Below are 21,769 nucleotides of genomic sequence, written 5' to 3' on the forward strand. Positions count from 1 at the left end.
TAGCCTAGGCCCCATATCAATCTCTATGAGCAGTGATAAATTTATATTGAATATCATGATGCCCCTGGGATTACTGAATCCTGGGTCCGCCTCTGTCATTGGGTGCTCTTACCTCATAACACTGTTTTCTAGCATCATGTTGCTTAAATTATAGTCCACATGACATATGATTACTTGTTTATATAAAAATTTTGAAGTGCTAGTATACAACAAAGCGTTTGTAGTCCAACGGTTAGGATAATTGCCTTCCAAGCAATAGACCCGGGTTCGACTCCCGGCAGACGCATACCTATTTTCCTTTTGCACTTTTATTATGCTCCCTCTCTTTAAAAAAAAAATGAACCTATTACCATTTAGGGAGAAACGATTTTTTTTTTCTCAAGGCGGGAAGGTTTTACGTAGTCCTCGAATTTGAAAAACTTATTTGCATGAACCAAATAGAATCCCACTAGTAGGATCGGGAAAGCTGAAACAATAACACTAGCCTAAATGAGTGAATGAAAGACCATGTCTGCACCTAGTTAGCCAAATATGAATACTTGGATTCTATACATTTCTGTGTCTGTTACTGTGTATTAGCTATATATATTACATGAATGTAAAGAGTACAAAGGATGAAGTGTCATTTGTTTTCTCTTAAACCTGCTATATATGGGTCAGAATGCAGCCAACAACACAGACATATTTAGGGGTCGTTTGGTTTGAATACAGGTTATGCTGGGATAAACTATGTTGGGGTTAATTATTCTAATATTATTTTTATTCACTGTTTGGTTATTGTGGAGGGCTCGAGAAGAGGTAGAGGGCGGCCTAAGAAGTATTGAGGGAGGTGATTAGGCACGATATGGCGATGTTTCAGATTTCCGAGGACATGACATTTGATAGGAACATGTGGAGGTCGAGTATTAGGGTTGTAGGCTAGGAGGTAGTTGAGTATTGCTTTATGTCATAACTTTGGGAGACTAGTTTGGTGAGGATACTATTTTGCTTTTGCTTTGTATCATTACTCTTGATTTCATGTTGTTCTTATTTTTATATATATATTATTTCTGTGGTGTTACTAATATTGTCTTCTTTTGTCCTTTTGTTTTCTTGAGCCGAGTGTCTTTCGGAAACAGTCTCTCTACTCCTTCGGGGTAGAGGTAAGGTCTGCGTACACACTACCCACCCCAGACCCCACTAGGGGGATTTCATTGGGTTGTTGTTGTTGTTGGTATGTTGTATTAAAAATGACAATTGCATAATTTCTAAGAAGAAGGTATAAGTTATCCCGACACTAATTATTCCACCCCCTACAAGGTATAAGTTATTCCGGTACTAATTTTAATCCCGGGATAACTTATCCCAGATTTGCTAATCAAATAAAGTATTAAGGTGATATCAAATTTTTTTCTCAACTGTATTTCTACTTATATCTCGTACCGAACGGCCCCTTAGGAGTTGTTTTATGTAGAAGCAAGTCAAAATCGTGAAGGCGGATCCAAAATCATAACTATATAAGGGCGAAAACAAATGAATCATTTTTACCTTAATCTAGTGTGTATTTGTATATATATAAAAAAGTAGGCTCGGTTGTTTCCATGCACGTAAATAAAATTAACTATTCTCATGTCATTTATATGATTGGATAGAGGAAATACATTCTTCTCTTACTTATAAAATAAAATAAAAAACATTTGCAAAAGCTACTAGATTATAATCAACTACTTATCTATGTACCATTAAAGGGCGTGGTGCAGTGGATGAGATTGCTCCTTCCTTAACCATGTGGGAAACCAAAAATATAATTAACTAATTAGCTAAAACCGAACAACGTGTAAGAAAATATAAAAAACTTCACCTTTTCTCTTTCAAAAAGGATATAACGAGTATAGGTAGCTGCCTTAGGTATTTTTATAGGACTTGAGATACATCAAAGATAAAGAATGAAGAATTTGGAACATTCAATATCCAAGAGCTGAAGGAACATATACTTTTTAAAATAATACAAAAACTGAGGATTTTACTATTTCAGAGTCTCAAACGGCAAGTGAGATAACATCCAAACATGAAAAGTCACTTAACAACAACAATAACAACAACAATAACAATCCAGTGGAATCCCAAAAATGGAGTTTGGGTAGGATCGTATGTACGCAGATCTTACCCCTACCTTGTGAAGGCAGGGAGGCAACAAACTCATAGCGTGCACACACACACAACACACCAAGTAAAATCCCACTAGTGGGGTCTGGGGAGGGTAAAGTGCATGCAGACCTTATCCCTACCCCGGAAGGGTAGAGAGGCTGTTTCCGGGAGACCCTCGGGTCAATATAAGAGACAATAATATCAGAAAAGAAGCAAAAGAATAGGTCCGTAACAACAAAAGAAATCAGAAAAATAATAACAGTGTCGTAAGAGACAGCAAATAAGTGGAAGGGCAATAACACTGGCAACAAACTCATAGGATTTTCCAAATTATTGACAAAGTACAAATCTTTGTTATTGTTGGATGCATATACAACTGTAGACAGATCATACCTAAAGTAAACTATTACTGATTCTATAAATCTGAGGTCTGTTGTGTTGGTCAAAATCTGATCACCTCGACCAGGTTGACCACGACCTCATTTTTGCAACCGGCTAGTAGAAGTCGATAGAGTCAACTTCATTTCTTCTCTAAGACATCCGACACATTGAAGTGAGCGACGCCTAGCCACGACCAGAAAGCTCCACTGACCCAGACACGCCAAGTCACGGCAGGGGTAAGAGGGTTTCGACTATATATATAGGCCTAGGGAAGCTCACAAGGGGGGGGGGGGTGGATTTTCTGACAGAAGAGAGATAAGAAAAAAACTCCATTCTTGTATCCCGAAAGAGAAAAACAATTGTAATTCTTCTCCCTCATCTACGGATGAAAAAGGCAGTGCATAATCTTAATAAGATCTTTGACATTCCATTCATCTTATGTGCAATCATTATTACTCATTCTTTCGATCTGGTATCAATTAAGTTTGACGACAATTTATCCCTTCATCTTTGATTGATTTGTTCAAAAGAATTTAGCGTCTTTTGAGTCAAACATCTGTAACTTTGTATTAGCTATGTACTCATGTGCAAGGAATACTGAAGAGTACAGTATCATTTGTTTTCTCTTAAACCTGTTATGGGCCGGAATGCAGCCAAGAACACAGATACCTTGGACAACAGAAAGCCGATAGTCCCAAGCATGATATCTTACGGTGTCAGCACACTGGAAATGTCTCCGAGGGCATATTTTGCTGCAACTGTAGTAACTGCAAGAGCCAGTACTATGTTTGTCACTGAGCCTTTGAATCCTTTACTGGTTTGATCAAGAGTTTCTGTCCTGTTAATTGAAGTCAAGTCTGAAGATGGTATAACATCAACGGACCTTTGCACGAGTAGTAGATATAGAAATCCTCCGATACTACCTGTTAAGATGGCGATTGCGGACTTTTCTCCAGCTAAGAATGCAATAGACGAACCAGCAACAGTAAGGATTGCATCATAAAGCAATAAAGATAACTTCAAATCTGCATATTCCTTCATGGTGTTTTCATTTGATATCTTCTGAGTGCTAAGGGAAGATGATGGCAAAGTTTTCTCATTTAACGATACAATGTTGTCCTGGAAAAACTCAGTAACTGAATATGGTCTAAACTCCATCATGGAACTATCGCTTTTCTCACCGAGCAAGACATCCTCGATATCAAAGTCATTCTGGACAGCAGTACATGTTCAAGTTTGGCAAAATGCCAAAGTCCCACATTGGTTGGGAGTTAAGTTTGGGGGGATTTTTCCCCTATAAAAGAAGGCCTAATGTTTAGGATTGAAACACACCTCTCATTTGCCTTCTCATCTGTTTAAGGCATTTGTATCTTCTCTCTTTAGTATTATTTCACTTGTATTTTTGGAGTGAAATAAAATATTGGTTGTGTCCGAGGAGTAGGCAAAATTAGCCGAACCTCGTAAATTCTGGTGTTCCCTTTATTGTTGCTTTATTGTCTTATTTATTATTTGGTGGCTGTCATAATTTTTGGTATAGTAGTTGTGACTTATTCACACTATATACATTTGGCTTCCGCAACAATTGGTATCAGAGCCAAGGTACTGTCTAAGTATGCTCTGTGGTTGCAGCATAGTCTGATCTTCCACATCAGAAAAGATTTATCTTGGTAACTGAGTCAAGGTTCTGTCTGAGTATGCTCTGTGGTTGCAGCTTAGTCTGATCTTCCACACCAGAAAGGAAATAATCTTGATTTGTGTCGTCAGCTATTAAATAATATTTGTGTCAAAGATGAGAGACAATAAACAAGAAGAATCTACATCAAGTGTCAACAATACGTCATCATTGGCATCTTCGCTTATGACAAGAATTGTGTCAAATGCGAAATTTGCGGTCGAAATATTTGACGGGTCCGGACATTTTGGGATGTGGCAAGGCGAGGTTCTAGATGTCCTTTTTCAACAAGGGCTAGATCTGGCCATTGAAGAAAAGAAACCAGATGTTATTGGAGAAGAAGATTGGAGAATTATCAACCGTGTTGCTTGCGGTACCATTCGATCCTACCTTGCTAGAGAGCAGAAATATCCATACACAAAGGAAACTTCTGCAAGTAAATTATGGAAAGCACTGGAGGATAAATTTTTGAAGAAAAACAGTCAAAATAAATTGTACATGAAGAAGAGACTGTTTCACTTCACCTATGTTCCTGGTACCACGATGAATGAACATATCACCAGTTTCAATAAGTTGGTTACAGATTTGCAAAATATGGATACAACTTATGATGATGGTGACTTGGCCTTGATGTTGTTGGCGTCACTTCCTGATGAGTACGAGCACCTTGAAACTACTCTACTCCATGGAAATGACGAAGTTTCTCTCAGAGAAGTTTGTTCGGCTTTGTACAGCTATGAACAAAGAAAGCGAGAAAAACAGAAGGGCGGAGAAGGAGAAGCACTATTTGTGAGGGGTCGTCCTCAAAATCAAACGAGGACAAAGAAGGGAAGATCCAAGTCAAGATCCAGACCCAGCAAAGATGAATGTGCCTTTTGTCGAGAAAAAGGGCACTGGAAGAAAGACTGTCCGAAGTTGAAGAATAAGGCCAAACATAACAATGGAAAGGCCATTATGGATTCAAATGTAGCTGATTGTGATGATTCAGACTTCTCATTAGTTACAACAGAGTCATCAACATCTTCAGACATATGGTTGATGGACTCGGCTTGTAGCTATCATATGTGTCCCAACAGGGACTGGTTCGTGGAATTTCAAGAAGGAGAATATGGAGTCGTCCACACAGCGGATAACAGCCCTCTTACCTCATATGGCATTGGTTCAATACGATTAAGGAACCATGATGGAATGATCAGAACATTGATAGATGTTCGATATGTACCGGATTTGAAGAAGAATCTCATCTCTGTGGGAGCCCTAGAATCAAAAGGGTTCAAAATCATTGCAGAAAATGGAGTGATGAGAGTATGCTCCGGTGCACTAGTGGTAATGAAGGCTAATCGGAAGAATAATAATATGTATCGCTATCGTGGCAGTACAGTTATTGGGACAGCGACAGTGACATCCAGTGACGACAAAGAGGCAGAAGCAACCAAGCTATGGCACATGCGCTTGGGACATGCTGGAGGAAAATCCTTGAAAACTCTATCAGATCAAGGATTGTTAAAAGGAGTAAAGGCTTGCAACTTGGAGTTTTGTGAGCATTGTGTCAAAGGGAAACAGACAAGGGTTAAATTTGGTACAGCGATCCATAATACTAAAGGCATTTTGGATTATGTACACTCTGATGTTTGGGGTCCTTCCAAAACACCTTCATTGGGTGGGAAGCACTATTTTGTAACCTTTGTTGATGATTTTTCTCGAAGAGTGTGGGTGTATACAATGAAAAACAAAGATGAAGTGCTGGGAATTTTTCTCAAATGGAAGACGATGGTGGAGAATCAAACAGGCAGGAGGATCAAGTGTATTCGCACAGACAATGGAGGTGAATACAAAAATGATCATTTCAATAAGGTCTGTGAAAATGATGGCATCGTCCGACACTTCACTGTTAGACATACACCACAACAGAATGGAGTGGCAGAACGTATGAACCGGACCTTGCTGGAGAAGGTACGGTGTATGTTGTCCAATGCTGGCTTGGGCAAAGAATTTTGGGCTGAGGCAATTACATATGCATGCCACCTCATTAATCGTCTACCATCTGCTGCTATTGATGGCAAAACACCATTTGAAAAATGGTACGGAAAACCTGCTGTAGATTATAACTCTTTGCACGTGTTTGGCTCAACTGCATATTATCATGTGACGGAGTCAAAATTGGATCCAAGGGCAAAGAAGGCTATTTTTATGGGAATTACTTCTGGAGTCAAAGGATATCGCTTATGGTGTCCTATGACAAAGAAAGTAATATTCAGCAGAGATGTTACCTTTGATGAATTTGCTATGGTAAATAAGGTAACAGAAGATACCAAACAAAATGAAGGTGCTTCTAAGCAGGTGGAGTTTGAGGGAAAATTTATTTTTCCTACACAAGAAGCAGAGGAGGAAACAAATGAAGATTACCCTCTGGAAGGAGAGCCAGTAGAGGAGATTCCAACTCAGGAATCTCAACAACAACTTGAATCAATAGCAACCAGCAGGCCAAAAAGAACAATAACGAAACCTGTTCGTCTCATAGAGACGGTTGCTTGTGCAACCTCAATTGTAGCTGATGATGTTCCTACTACTTATAAAGACGCTGTTCAAAGTTCAGAAGAAGATAAGTGGAGGATTGCCATGAATGATGAGATACAGTCCCTTCATCAGAATCATACATGGAGATTGGCCAATCTCCCGAAGGGAAAGAAAGCAATTGGGTGCAAATGGGTATTTGCAAAGAAGGAAGGATTTCCTAACCAAGTAGATGTTCGCTACAAAGCAAGATTGGTGGCCAAAGGATATGCTCAAAAGGAGGGAATTGATTACAATGAAGTGTTTTCTCCAGTTGTAAAACATTCCTCCATTAGAATTATGTTGGCTTTGGTAGCACAATTGGATTTGGAACTAGTTCAGATGGATGTAAAAACTGCGTTTTTACATGGAAACTTGGAGGAGGAAATCTACATGACTCAGCCAGAAGGATTCAAAGTTGCTGGAAAAGAAAATATGGTGTGCAAACTTGAAAAATCGTTGTACGGATTGAAACAATCTTCTAGACAATGGTACAAGCGATTTGACGAGTTTATGTTGCGGCAAGGGTACAAGAGAAGCAAATACGATCATTGTGTGTATTTGCACAAGCTTAAAGATGGTTCCTTTGTATATCTTCTCCTATATGTTGATGATATGTTGATAGCTTCCAAGAATTCGGAAGAAATTGATAAGTTGAAGATTCAACTGAAGAAGGAGTTCGAGATGAAGGATTTGGGTGAGGCAAAGAAAATTCTTGGCATGGAGATAATTAGAGATAGACGTTCAAAGAAACTCTGTTTATCTCAAAAGGAATATTTGAAGAGAGTACTTCAACGTTTTGGCATAGATGACAAGACTAAGCCAGTTAGTACTCCACTTGCTTCCCATTTTAAGCTAAGTACTACTATGTCGCCAATGGATGAAGCTGAACGAGAGTATATGTCAAAGGTACCATACGCAAATGCTGTTGGTAGCTTGATGTATGCAATGGTTTGCACAAGGCCTGACATTTCACAAGCTGTTGGAGTTATTAGCAGATATATGCACAATCCAGGGAAGGAGCATTGGCAAGCTGTGAAGTGGATTCTACGGTATATTCATAATACTGTAGATGTCGGGTTAGTTTTTGAGCAGGAAGACAATCAGTTTGTAGTTGGATATTGTGACTCAGATTTTGCGGGTGATATGGACAAACGAAGATCAACTACTGGTTATGTGTTTACTTTTGCAAAGGCACCAGTTAGTTGGAAGTCTACTTTGCAGTCAACAATTGCTTTGTCTACAACAGAGGCAGAGTACATGGCTATTACAGATGCTGTGAAAGAGGCAATTTGGCTTCAAGGATTGCTAAAGGAGCTTGGTGTTGAACAAAAAGGTATCACAATTTTTTGTGATAGTCAAAGTGCTATTCAATTAGCGAAGAACCAAGTTTATCATGCAAGGACGAAGCACATTGATGTTCGGTATCATTTCGTACGAGAAATCATAGAAGAAGGTGGAGTCACGGTGAAGAAAATTCATACTACAGAGAATCCTGCTGATATGCTGACAAAGGTGGTGACTGCGGTCAAGTTTCAACATTGTTTGGATTTGATCAACATTGTTGAACACTGAAGATTGAAGATGAAGACACAACCAAAATTTGTTATTGAGAGAGAATTGAAAATGTGGAATTTTGCCAAGGTGGAGATTTGTTGAAGTTTGGCAAAATGCCAAAGTCCCACATTGGTTGGGAGTTAAGTTTGGGGGGATTTTTCCCCTATAAAAGAAGGCCTAATGTTTAGGATTGAAACACACCTCTCATTTGCCTTCTCATCTGTTTAAGGCATTTGTATCTTCTCTCTTTAGTATTATTTCACTTGTATTTTTGGAGTGAAATAAAATATTGGTTGTGTCCGAGGAGTAAGCTAAATTAGCCGAACCTCGTAAATTCTGGTGTTCCCTTTATTGTTGCTTTATTGTCTTATTTATTATTTGGTGGCTGTCATAATTTTTGGTATAGTAGTTGTGACTTATTCACACTATATACATTTGGCTTCCGCAACAGTACAGTCGGATAAATTCTTCTCATTTCCCACTGACTCAGAATTTAGACTATTGGGCTTCAGTTTATTAATTTATTTTTGATGATTAAGATATGCATAATGGTAATCAAACAAACAATGAGCACCTTGACAAATTCATTTTCTCATTCAGCTGCTAAAATTATGACCTTAGTCCGGGTCCAATTGACAGAGATACTGGGAACTAAGCACTGAATAAGCATCATACTATATGCCGAAGTCTGAATCCCCATACCACCAATCTCCTTTCAAACTTGTCATTCCTCTTTTTATATAGGCAAATGATGTAATCATTTAATGCAGAATATTTGCGTAAACTTGATGAACCTTACTGTTGAGTAATCCAGATTCTAACTGGTTCGAGATAAGATTCAAACATAGTGTGAAGTGTAAACTGAGGTGACTGTCAAATGCAGTTTGGTGTATATCGAAACACCAGATGTACTTTCCAGAAAAATATTATGTAACAGTTTGATCCCGAAGGCTTTTCTGGACAAAAAGATCACACCTCAATCCTTAAAAGAAACTGAACTTACATATACATCACTTAGTTGGAAACACTGACCTGATCCAAACAGCTGTAATTTTTCCAAGTTTAGGTCCCTCAAATATGAACTCATCTACAGAACCTCTTTGGAAGTGGAGAAGATCAGAACTCTGTGATTGTAGAATGGACATTCATCTATCAAACAAAGCAGGACTACTTGTTTGCAGCTTGACTTTGTATAAGGAATTCGATGTTTACAATTTTGAATGATTGAGAATGTTCTCCAGCGACCAATCTCCACGAAATTTTACGTCAGTGGCTGGTAAAAGGCGGGAAGGTTTTAAATAGTCCCCGAAGTCTGAAAAGTTTATTTGCACGATTAACATGAGAAGCTGAAACAAACCAAAAAAAAACTAGCATAAATATATGAATCTAGATAGAGTGATATTGTTCAACTCTGGTTCCCTATTCAATGGAAATCAGCAGATTTAGAAGCTAACAACGATTGTGCATTCGCAGAGGTTATTAAATCGTTTTATCCAACATTACTCCTCTCTTTAATACCTCCACCTCCAACCCATAGATGAAATGAAAATATGTTTTGCTCATTAATTTGCTAGCTGATGGACTACTGAAATCATGAAGAAGATGCAAGGTGTTTGGAAAGCAAAATGTGACAATTTTATCAAAATCCTGAGAAGTCAACACAAAATTTTCTCACTTCCTCCGAACCATGCAGATCAAATATGACTAGAGCAAAACCACAATCATCATGTTATGCCGCAATTATAATGCCAGACCTTTGTTCAATGCCTTTTCAGGAAAAACAACAGCAACATCTCGGGATTGATGGTCACTCATTCTCTTTTTTCCCTTACCATTTATAGCATAATGCTTGTTTAAAGTTTCGCATTATGTTCATAGACTGCTGAGATAGTTCATGGCTCTTTATAGGGACTCTTCATTTTCCTTTTATGCACCTCTGTCAATAGGCATGCTATAGGTAACGCTACTTCCTATGGATCCTTCAACATGCTAAAAGAATCTGTTTAAAACTAAACTCAAACTGCACCCATGACATTGGTTCGGTGGTAAGAGTGCAGCGCGTGATGTGTCGGATAGGCACACGTCACGAGCTCGAACCCAGCTACGAAGAAAAGCCTGATATTTAGTAGAGAAGCATAGAGGGACAATCCATCATTATCCACCAAGTTCCAAACTGTGCGCCAAGCAACCCTCGATTATTAAAGGAAAAAAAACTGAACTCACTCTAATCCTTGTGGTTATTTCAATCAAAGATCCTCATTTTCTCCATCAACATTTCAAGTTCAGCTATCTGATAGGTAGTACAAATGGTCGGTTCATCCAATGAATCAAAGTAACAGAAGGAACTTATACTTTTTATATGTCACATAAATTTAAATGTCATAGTAAGTGCTGAAAGATATAGGTAAAGAAGTCTATATATCAGTGAACTGAAGGAGAAATAGTACTTAAGGCTTCAGCTAACTGAAAATTGTCAGTACTTAAGTAATAGAGATAGCAAATGCACAGCCAATCAAAGTGATATGCAAATGAAACTGGAAGAAGAATTAATCTTAGAGCATCACTAGAAGGAAAGAAACGCAGAATCAAAATCATTAATAGAAATACAATAATTAATGATCTGCAAAACTATAACATAATACCAAATTAAGATGCTAAAGGCTTAAGGACAGCAAAACATGATGCATATCAATAAAGAGTACTAGGTAGATAGATAAATGAAATTAAAGAAGATAACTAGAGGCTTAAGGACAACAAAACATGCTGTCCAAAAGCATCAAACTTCTGTCCAAAAGCATCAAACTTGTTTAAGCCTTTTCCCCATCAACATGAAGAGCAATTCTGTCCATGATTTTCACCACCACCACTTTCGACTCCTTGAGCAACTTCACGCTGTTACTGAGCCTAAGACGCTTCTCTGCAACCACGGGTGATTCCTCCAGCATTCTCTCAAAGCCACCACCATTCGATGCCATCAGAATCTTAACAATATCATCCTCGATCTCAAGGTTAACCAACTTTTGAAGACTGAACATAATATAAAGAGCCATATAATCAACCAATCTCATCAACACGATTTTCCAGTATGCAGTCATCCTCATCTTCAATTCAAAAGCTTGTTGCACAACATCTATATGCTTCCTCAAATATCCAACATCGATATCTCCAAATCCTTCAAGGTGCATTAGCGTGTTTGTTCTTTTATAATTCATAATCTCCATAAATATTGTTTCTTTAGCCATGAGCTTACTACAAGTAGCTGCATACTCAGGATTACTAGTGTAGTCAGTCAGCTTTTCCATCCCAATGATTTCACGGACCCAATCAACAGATTCATCCTTCCTCTTGGCAATCAAATTTTGAACTGCTCTCCTAATGAAATACTGAAGCTGTGTGTAGTTACACGAATGATGCATCATAACTTTGATGACGACCACCTCTATATAGTTCCACAATTTCTCCACAAACTCCTCAGGAGTTACAGAAATCCCTCTTACCTTTTGCTGTAAAACAGAAAGGAAAACAACACGAGGAAGGAAATTTGGAAGTCCAATCCCTCTTGCTTCTCTTAAAGACATGATCTCGTCCATCAAGAAGTTTTCCTTTTCTTCAATGTACTTTGAACGTAGCTCAGCAGAGTATTGGTTGAGCATCTCAGCCAATCTAGCAGTGCAATGCATTTCGCAATCTTCAGGGTACTCGTCAAGCTCCCCTCTAAGGAAAATTTTCTTTAGAGATTCCTTGGCCGAACTCAGAATACGCATGAACGTAGCCAAAGCTTCAGCAACAGAACTCAAGCGCTGTGGTAACTCATTAAGAGCAGCAACATTGATAGCAAGTTTATCATTGATCTTTCTCACAATATCCGGCAAGCAGTTAGAAATGATGTTTGCTTGAATTTGCACCAACTTATGTGCCAGAATTGGAATGCTAACCATGGACTTGTCAATTTTGGATAAAAGTGCATGAGTTTCAAAAAGACTTGCCTCCACACTACGAGCTTCTTCATAAGACTCATTCCCAGTTCTATTTCTAACACAAACATAACCAAGCCCTATATTCACATCATTTGCAGTAACTTTCTCAAGTAGCCCTTCAGGAGCTTTATCTACCTTTGTCACAACCGCAAGAGTCCTTTCGCCTGTTTTGTCCACCTTTTGGGACATTCTAATGGACTCACAAGTAGGGAAATCAACTGTGGCTGATAGAACATTCAAAATTATGCTTTCCTCAGGTGTAATATATTTCGTAATAATACCTGAAATTTGTTCAAAGATATCTTCTGGCTGTCCATGCACGGGGACTCTAGTTATTCCAGGCAAATCCACCATAGTCAAGTCAGGAACACCATTTTTTTTAACTATAAGTGTTAAAGGAATGTCGGATATTCCCTTACCATGTCCAGCTATCTCATTAGTTGCAAGAACAATAGCCTCCGCAACATGAACTTCATCTGTTGGAACTGATTTTCCATTGTACTCCAAATGAACTTCTGTCTCAATATGATTTTGGAGCCTCATGATTAGAGGCACTCTAGTACAAATACCTTGCCCTCTAGGAAGACTGATTCCAGCAAGCGATTCGAGTACACTGGACTTTCCAGAAGACTGATCTCCAACCACCACAATGGTAGGAAGCTGAATGCCTTCTTGCATGATGTTGAGATGCCTAAGCTTGTCAACACAGTCGAGAAGGGGTCGAACTCTATCATTCAAGGTTGAAATAATGGGTGCATGAACACTAGAAGTTTTTGGTTCTACTACTGCAACATGTTTTGGATCAACAACTTGTAGTGGATATTCACTAGAAGAAGAGCCATTCACCATTTGCCCAAACGTCATGGTTAGTACAGTAAGGTAAACTATGTTCTTGTGGTTTTGCTGTAAGGTGTAGTTTGGATACTGGTTGTTAGATCAAAGTCTTGAATACCATATAATTCATAATATCCCTATTTATATATGTTTGATCATTTATGTGCATTTATTAAGTGGAATTAATGTTTTTGTTTCCCCTAAAACACTGATCTCATTGACTAAGCATGCCTATTGCTTTTTCAAGACAATCTGATATACTTGAACTTAAGTAGACTTTATGGTTTTGTATACCCCAAAAATATAATTCTCATCGTTTCAAGAAACTGTAACATGCTTTGAACTTCTTGTTCCAATGGAGACAATTAATGCATCACAAAAAACACTATAACTTCTTCTATGGATAGTGTGAACAGCATATCTACAGAAATACTTAAAAGACTACAAAAATACTGATCTCTTTGCCTAGAGCTTGTTGTTTGCTTTTCTCAAGACATACTTACTGTAATTTATTTCTACCTCCTGTTCATACTATCTGTCTTTGAACGTAAATTGAAGGCAAAACGTACAAAATAATTAACAGCATTCGACTAGACTGTATATATATACATACTTTAATTTTTTGTTAATAAAAAATTCATGTTAAATACAAACTATTGGATCTGCCTGTGATAGTGAAGGCAGCTTATTAGTGATAGTGTAACTTCTTGGATTATCATCATCTCGAAAGAGACAGCAAAGTGCAAGCCTTTTCATGGGAAATCTTCCATTTTAATTGTTATCGGAAAAATTCCCTGTAGGCTTCTGGCCTGAGTTTAGTCGGCCCACAAGTTCAAACGACTAGATTCGACCCCATGACGTGTGGCTAATTATACATCACGTGTCGCATCCTGACCATTGAACCAAAACATGGAGGCTCATGCCAAATGTTCCATTGTTGGTATAATTTCATTGGGTACTATTACCTCATAACACTGTTTTCCAGCATCATGTTGCCTAAAATATGGTCCACATGATATATACGATTATATATGGAAAACTATGAAGTGAGTACAACAAGGCGTTTGTAGTCCAACGGTTAGGATAATTGCCTTCCAAGCAATAGACCCGGGTTCGACTCCCGGCAGACGCATATCTGTATTCCTTTTGAACTTATGGGCATTTTCCAGACCAGCCGATATCCTCTGTAAGATTGACTCACCATTTTAATCTATCAAACATGAAATGCCACTTATAGAAATAAAAACATCTCGAGTTTAGCATTTTCCAAATTATTGACAAAGTACAAATCTTTGTTATTGTTGGATGCATATACAACTGTAGACAGATTATAACTAAAATGAACATTTATTGATTCTATACATCTCTATGTCTGTAACTCTGTATTAGCTATATACATGAATGTGCAAGGAATACTAAGAGTACATTATCATTTGTTTTCTCTAAAACCTGTCATGGGTCGGAATGCAGCCAAGAACACAGATACCTTGGACAACAGAAATCCGCTAGTTCCAAGCATGAGATCTTTCGATGTCAGCACACTGGAAACGTCATTGAGGGCATATTTTGCTGCAACTGTAGTAACTGAAAGAGCCAATACTATGCTTAACACTGAACCCTTGAATCCTTTATTAGTTCGTTCAAGAGTTTCTGTCCTGTTACTTGAAGTCAAGGCTGAAGATGGTATACCATCAATCGACCTCTGCACGAGTAATAGATATAGAAATCCTCCGATACCACCTGTTAAGAAGGCGATTGCAGCCTTTTCCCCGGCTAAGAATGCAATGGACGAACCAGCAATAGTGAGGATTGCATCATAAAGCAATAAAGATAACTTCAAATCTGCATATTCCTTCATGGTGTCTTCATTTGATATCTTCTGAGTGGCAAGGGAAGATGATGTCGAAGTTTTCTCAGTTAATGATAAAATGTTGTCCTGGGAAAACTCAGTAACTGAAAATGGTCTAAACTCTAACATGGAACTATCGCTTTTCTCACCGAGCAAGACATCCTCGATATCAAAGTCATACTGGACAGCAGTACAGTCGGATAAATTCTTCTCATTTCCTACTGACTCAGAATTTAGCAGGGAAATGACAGTTATGCTCATGCCTCCAAGTTTCCACTGACCTGCTTATTCACGTTGGAACAAAATATAGAGAACTCATGTTTGTTAATTTCTTTTTTGATGCTTAAATATGCATAATAGTAATCAAACTAATAGTCCACAATGAGCATCTTTTGACAAATTCATATTCTCATTTAGGGTCCAATTGACAGAGATACTGAGAACTAAGCACTCACTAAGTGTATCACTAGTATATGCCGAAGTCTGAATCCCCATACCCCCAATCTCCTTCAAACTTGTCATTCTTCTTGTTCTATACACAAATGATGTAATCAATTACTGCAAAATATTGGTGTAAACTTGATGAATGCTACTGTTGAGTAATCAGGATTCTTACTGGTTTGAGATATTCTTTTTTTTCCCCACCATTTGAGAAAGGCTTAAAGAGAGTGTGAAGTGTAAACCGACTACTGTCAAAATGCAGTTTGGTGAATATCAAAATGCCAGATGTACATTTCGGATAAATATGCATGTAACAGTTTGATCGGCTTTTCTGGATATTCTAACCTGATTCTGGGCTGATCCAAACAGCTACAATTTTTCCAAGTTTAGGTCCTTCAAATATGAACTCATCCACGGAACCTCTTTGGAAATGGAGAAGATCAGAGCTCTGTGACTGCATAGAATGGGTGTTTTCCTGACCAGCTGATATCCTCTGTAAGATTGACTCACCATTTTCATCTATCAAACAAAGCAGGACTCCAGAGTTTATGTTGGTGAGATCTGATCCATATGCGCTACTTGTTTGCAGCTTGACTTTGTACAAGGAATTGGACTTATCCAAATTTGAACGATTGAGCATGTTTTCCAGCGACCAATCTCCACCAAACTTTATGTCAGTGGCTGGTAAAAGTCGGGAAGGTTTTACATAGTCCCGGAAATCTGAAAAATTGAGTTGCATGATTAAAGTGAGAAGCTGAAACAAAAGTACTAGCATGAATGAGTAAATGAAACACCAGAGTCTGCACCTTTTTAGCCATTTATGAATCTAGATAAAGTGGTTTGTTCAACTTTTTCTCTATTCAACTGAAGTGAAAGAATAACCAGAGCAGATTACATAACATAGCTGGACACCAACTTCATATATTTAGAAGCTAACAATGACCGTGCACTCATAGAGGTTTAACGCATCAAATCGTTCCATTCAACAATACTCCTATCATTTTTTGACAAGTTTTATTCACAAAAATGGCACTCGGGAAGTGCTTAGACTAATCCATGTGATCATCTCAATCCAAGATCCTCTTTATCTCTATGAACATTTAAACTTTAGCTGCTGCTGATAGGTTTTTACTTTTTAGGCACTGCATAAAACTCCCCACACGTGTTCAAACTTCCATAAAATTTCACAAAATTTTTCCTCAGCATTTTGAACTCTCCTGATACCAATAAACAGAAAACCCAACTCACATTTTTTGATATATATCTCATTTCCCTCGTCACAACATAAAATTTTCAAATCACAAACTACCCCCAAGTGCAAATACCTCAACATCCTCAATAGTACTCTTTCCCAAAGCTTAGCAGTAAAATCGTTGGATTTTTTAACAGGATGAAGCAGCAAGGAGATTTAAAGTATTAATTGAAAATTGTCTTTCATAAATTTTATTAACCAAGGAAGGCTTTAAATAGCCAACTTAAAAACAGAATATGCAGAATAAATATTCAAATTCAAAACCCAAACTATCTCAACAAACTTATCTAATTAAATTTAAATTTAAACAAAGACTCCTCCTATGACTAAAATACTTATTATTCTAGTAAATCAAATATTAGCGGTAACAAATGCAAAATCCAATAAAAATATCATCAACTATTTCCAAGTTAGCTCATAACCTCATACTAACAAACACAAAAGTTGCCATTAACAATTACTATAGCAACAAATTTATCACCATAAAAAGTTACAAACATTATCTATAACACCATGAAAAGTTACAAAACATAGAAAGAAAGAAAAAAAGTTTAAAACTTTCCAATTTCCTTCCAAAGTGTACCTGGAAAGTCTGATTTTTTGAAGTGAATTTTCCAAGAACAGCTGCAAATTCTTCTTATACGAATTGGGTTTATTGAATTCCTCACTGGAACTGCACTTTGAGTTGCAAAGATCAAATTTTTCATAAATAAAGACTCCATTTTTAGCTAATTTCTGTTCAGAAAATTGAGACTTTTCATTAAGCTGGTTTTCATTTTTAGAGTTAGAGAAGCGTATGGAAATGGAACAACTAAAATATCTTTAAGGCCCAATATAAAAAGCCCAAAAATAAACCTTTGGCCCATCTTGATATTTGGATAAGCTCACTAAAGAGAAAGCTCATTGTGACTTTTATATGTGAAAATAGCACGATCTAGCCAGTTTTCGGACTAGTAATTAAAAAATAGTCAGCGCTTGCAAAGTCATTAAAAATAGCCACTATTTTACGGCAATACGGAAAGTTCCAACATAATATACCGGAGATTAATGCACCTGTGTATGAACTTGCAGCATATTATGCTGGAACTCCAACACATGGAAAGTTCCAGCATAATATACTGGAGATTGGAGCCATGTGTATGTGCTTCCAACATATTATGCTGACTAGTATATTATGGTGGAACTCTAGTATATTATGCTGGAACTCCAGTATATTACACTGGAACTCCAATATATTATGCCGAAATATATTTCGAATTTTGAACAATGTTTTCGTGGAGATTTATCTTTACTGAAAAGTGGAGTACTTTTGAAAATGTGGCTATTTTTCAATTACCACTTATAATTCTGACTATTTTTGAATTTTACCTCGTCTGTCGCACAGGGCTTGCCTAGTGCGGTTTACATCCCCTGTGTGGTTTGCAGGCTATTACACAGGGAGAAATTTATCCAGTGCGCAGAAAGTGCTCACCACAGAATGCTCACCCAAAGGACGGAGACTGTGGCAGAGATTGTAATGGCTGCGTATTTCCCCTCTTACCAAAAAAAAAAAAAAGTTTGAAACAACAATCACTCACGTGCTTCTAATAGAGATTCAATCTATCTCATGAGGACACTTTGGTAGGTAAATGATCACAGTTCAAATTATATTGAATTTTAAATATTAGAATTCAATTGTATTGTCACGATTTTGAATGAGCTCTGACTGAGATGTGATGTGATATTTTAAAAGTATTAGTTTCTACGTATGTGCGTTGCACGTATATCCCTTGTCAATTGATTTAAATTTTGTATAACAATGATCAATTTACTTACATGTAGACCTATTAAATTTAAATGAATTGAATATTGTTCAAACCTTCAAAAATAAAATATTTGATGTGGGGCTATAATTCCATAGTTTCGTACATTATTTGCATTGCATTTTTAGTGATAAGTTATACTTTATTTGCGCGTAATGGGGTCTATTTTATGTGTAGGTGAATTGAAGATGAAAGTAAAGCAAGAGGAATACTTAAACGTTGAAAGTGTGCTCGAGAACAGTGAAAAGGAGAAAGTTGGCGAAGCCAGGCCTAAAACAAGCGTTAGACCTGGCGACACCAGGCTTGTAGTTGGCGAGAGACCTGGCGAGGCAATGCAGAGGCCAAGCTTAACCAGGCGTTATGCCTGGCGACGCCAGGCCTGGGGCCAGGTCCACCAGGAGTTATGCCTAAAAACGCCACTTTGAAGGAGTTTTTTTTGCGATCAGAGACAAGGGCATCACGTGGATAACTTTTGGAGGAGAAAATCATAGAGTTCTTCATCCCTTTTTCTTTTCTTTGTAATTTGTTTATGCAAAATACTTAGAAAAATGTTATTATGAACATGAGTGGCTAAGCACTCTACGTTCTAGGGTTATGGTTGACATGATTATTAAAGTTTATTAATTACATCTTCGTTAATTCGGATATCATCTTGTGGTTGTTTCTTTAATTCTAGTTTCAAATTGTGAATTGTTGTAGCTACCAATTCACCCTACTATCTATGCTACGCTTGAGAAAGCCGTGTTTAGATTAGAGTAGAATTAGAGAGAGCTTGTTTCTGAACCCGTGGCTCGGGGGAGGATTTCACGGTTAAGATAGGAATATACCTAACAGTCTTGCTTAATTGAATACCGTATTATATTCGTTCATGATCGACTCAATACCATAGGAATATAAGATTGATATATTGTGAGCAGGCGAATAGTATTGTGGGAACATGCTATTTATATAAACGATCCGATTAATTAGCAACCATAGATAATGTGGATTAACGAGTGTGATTATTGAACTTAATAGGATTGATAAACCAGCCACAACCCTGGAATTTCCATCTCCCCTGAAGTAAAATGTCGTCATACAAAATCGCATTCTTGATAATTTAGTTGTTATTTATTTAATTTCCGCAATAGTAGATTAATAGAAAAATATCACTCTTAAATATTTTGGACAATTATTTAATTTTAGTTTACTTAGTTATCGATCAATCTAAGTCTGTGTGGGTTCGACATCCAATTGTCGAGTCACTTTATTACTTGACGACCACGTATACTTGCGTGTGTGTTTAATCCCAACAATATTAAATTAAATTTACTTAGATATTTGTTGCTTTCGCTCTATATTTCGAAATGATTTTCTAAATATGGAATGTCATGCCACAAAGCATTTTTTCTTCTTTTCTCAAAAAAATAATTAAGTTTCGAAGTAATTTGAAAAAAAAAAGCCCTATGAATCAAGAAATAGTCATATATTGGTGATGGTTAGCGAATCAAGTTTTGTTTGTTTAACTAACTTTATAGAGATTCTGTTATTGGTGATTCCTAGATGGATTAATCACAAATTTGATTTTCTTCGGAGCACATACTCATCATGACTCAAAGCTCCTCTCGCATGTCTCATACATCTTTGGTATCCATGCATATTAACCTTCAAATAAACTTGTATTTGGGGGCTGTATATCTCTATGACTATCTTAGTATCTATGGGTCGAGTGAAGATCGTTTAAAGCAAATAAGAGATATGTCATGATTATCCGAATAGTTCTAATATCCTGTGTCCAAATACTTTTGACAAGTCCCAAACTATCTCCAAGAATCAGTATTTGCCCCTAATTATTTACCAATCAATAACAAAGTTATTATAATTAGAGAAAGCTAAAGGAGATCATAAAAGAAGTTGGAAAAGTCATCCAGTGAGATCTCACGTTAAAGATATTGATAGAGAATTTTTCCTTGAAGAAATATGCATGGCTAATGATGCGTACTAACCATTAACCAGTGAGATCAAAAGTTGGCTCCTATTATGAGCGTAATCTGTTGGGATATATACTATTAATCATGAATTTTGGTTTGGATATAGTATTTATTATGGAACAATTGTTTATTCAATTTTTATAAAATTTTAAATAGATCATATATTCGTTTGCGTCCTTTACTTATATAATAGATGATTTAGGGTATAGAGTTTAGCTTATATACGAAATATTAAATCATCAGTTCTTATAAGTATAAAGATCATGTTCACAGTTCTAATGATGGAATTGGACAAACCATCAGGAATGATTGTAGCACAAGATTACATGTATTTTATCTTGACTATGTGAATGGTTTAATTCTGACTTCTTGTGCTAGTATATTTTGTATGTATTGAACGGACCACGTAGAGATAAGTATTTTATACTGACTTAATAAAATAAATTCTCTAGCCATTAAATGTACTTATACTCTTAATTTTGATATAATTATTATTACTTGTGTATATTATTATTGTTTTGATTTATTAAAAGGCACTATTCTTCGTGGGTCAATATGCCTGGTAAATTGGACAATAATGATATACATTGGCAAAGTAATAGTAAGTTGATGGAATCCATGTCTTGATCTAGAGATTGATGATATACCTTTATGAAAGCTTACAAGTTTTCATGTGTAAACCTTGTAGGTGGATTTTGTAGTCGTCACATAAAATAAGTTAAGCGAAAGTCTAAAGGAAATAATCAATGAATTAAATTGTCAGTAATTTAATTTATTCGATTAGTATCTGAATTTTAACATGGGGAGTTAAATAAAGTTTAATGGAAGAATTTCGAAATTGAACTGAGGAGTGAAGTTACAAATTTTTAGTGGAATAATTCGTAATTTATTATGGTAGTATTAATTCAGATATTTTGAATTAAGTCCATAATAGGAAACCTCGTTAATTAAATACTGCGGTCCCTGCTGTGACCGAATAATTAGGAATTAAATGGAATTATATTTTTTGGTGGAAAAGGAAGACCCGACATGTTTAGGAAAATGTTTTAAACCCTAAAACATGTGGCTACATAAAGAGGTCTTATGGAATAAGGAGGCAAGGGTTTTACCACACAGTTTTCCTAGGAAAAACTCGCCCACACGAGTTTCGCTAATTCCGAGCATTATTTGGGTCACGCAGCAGAAGACCGTGTAACTGGAGGATGATCTCGTGGATGGTTTTTGCTCATGCTTGAAGGTCTTATTGCGATTGCAGTCATGCTTCAAGAGATAAGTATCGATTTTATGTTTGATTAAAATCTATGATTATGTGTTGTCTATATTACATGCAAGTGATCCTGGCTATTTGCTTCCG

General features: G+C 36.9%; 2 protein-coding genes, 2 non-coding genes and 1 pseudogene across 6 annotated transcripts; 2 read left to right on the plus strand and 3 right to left on the minus strand.

Annotated features, from left to right (window-relative positions):
- Positions 1-214: 214 nt before the first annotated feature.
- Positions 215-286, plus strand: TRNAG-UCC (transfer RNA glycine (anticodon UCC)). The gene has a single exon. It is a non-coding gene; the product is annotated as a tRNA-Gly (tRNA).
- Positions 287-3,120: 2,834 nt separating this feature from the next.
- On the minus strand, positions 3,121-10,105 carry LOC104210120 (uncharacterized; annotated as a pseudogene).
- A 971-nt stretch (positions 10,106-11,076) lies between these two features.
- LOC104241821 (dynamin-related protein 4C-like) lies at positions 11,077-13,131 on the minus strand. Its single transcript, XM_009796773.2, has one exon. The coding sequence runs from the start codon at positions 13,129-13,131 to the stop codon at positions 11,098-11,100; it is 2,034 nt and encodes a 677-aa protein (XP_009795075.2). The 3' UTR covers positions 11,077-11,097.
- A 1,030-nt stretch (positions 13,132-14,161) lies between these two features.
- Positions 14,162-14,233, plus strand: TRNAG-UCC (transfer RNA glycine (anticodon UCC)). Its single transcript has one exon. It is a non-coding gene; the product is annotated as a tRNA-Gly (tRNA).
- Positions 14,234-14,432: 199 nt separating this feature from the next.
- LOC104241822 (uncharacterized) lies at positions 14,433-17,419 on the minus strand. 3 transcript variants are annotated; one of them, XM_070162589.1, is made up of 5 exons: positions 17,227-17,419; positions 15,737-16,111; positions 15,567-15,636; positions 15,406-15,482; positions 14,433-15,231 (listed from the first exon to the last, which is right to left on the minus strand). In XM_070162589.1, exons 1-5 carry the CDS (start codon positions 17,363-17,365, stop codon positions 14,531-14,533), a joined length of 1,362 nt encoding a protein of 453 aa, XP_070018690.1. In that variant the 5' UTR covers positions 17,366-17,419; the 3' UTR covers positions 14,433-14,530. The 3 variants fall into 3 exon arrangements, with proteins under 3 accessions (XP_070018690.1, XP_070018689.1, XP_009795076.1); XM_070162588.1 differs by having other exon boundaries at positions 15,567-15,639; XM_009796774.2 differs by lacking the exons at positions 15,406-15,482; positions 15,567-15,636.
- Positions 17,420-21,769: the final 4,350 nt, after the last annotated feature.

The sequence above is a fragment of the Nicotiana sylvestris genome, chromosome 11 (genome assembly GCF_000393655.2).
Source record: "Nicotiana sylvestris chromosome 11, ASM39365v2, whole genome shotgun sequence".
Lineage (NCBI taxonomy): Eukaryota > Viridiplantae > Streptophyta > Magnoliopsida > Solanales > Solanaceae > Nicotiana > Nicotiana sylvestris.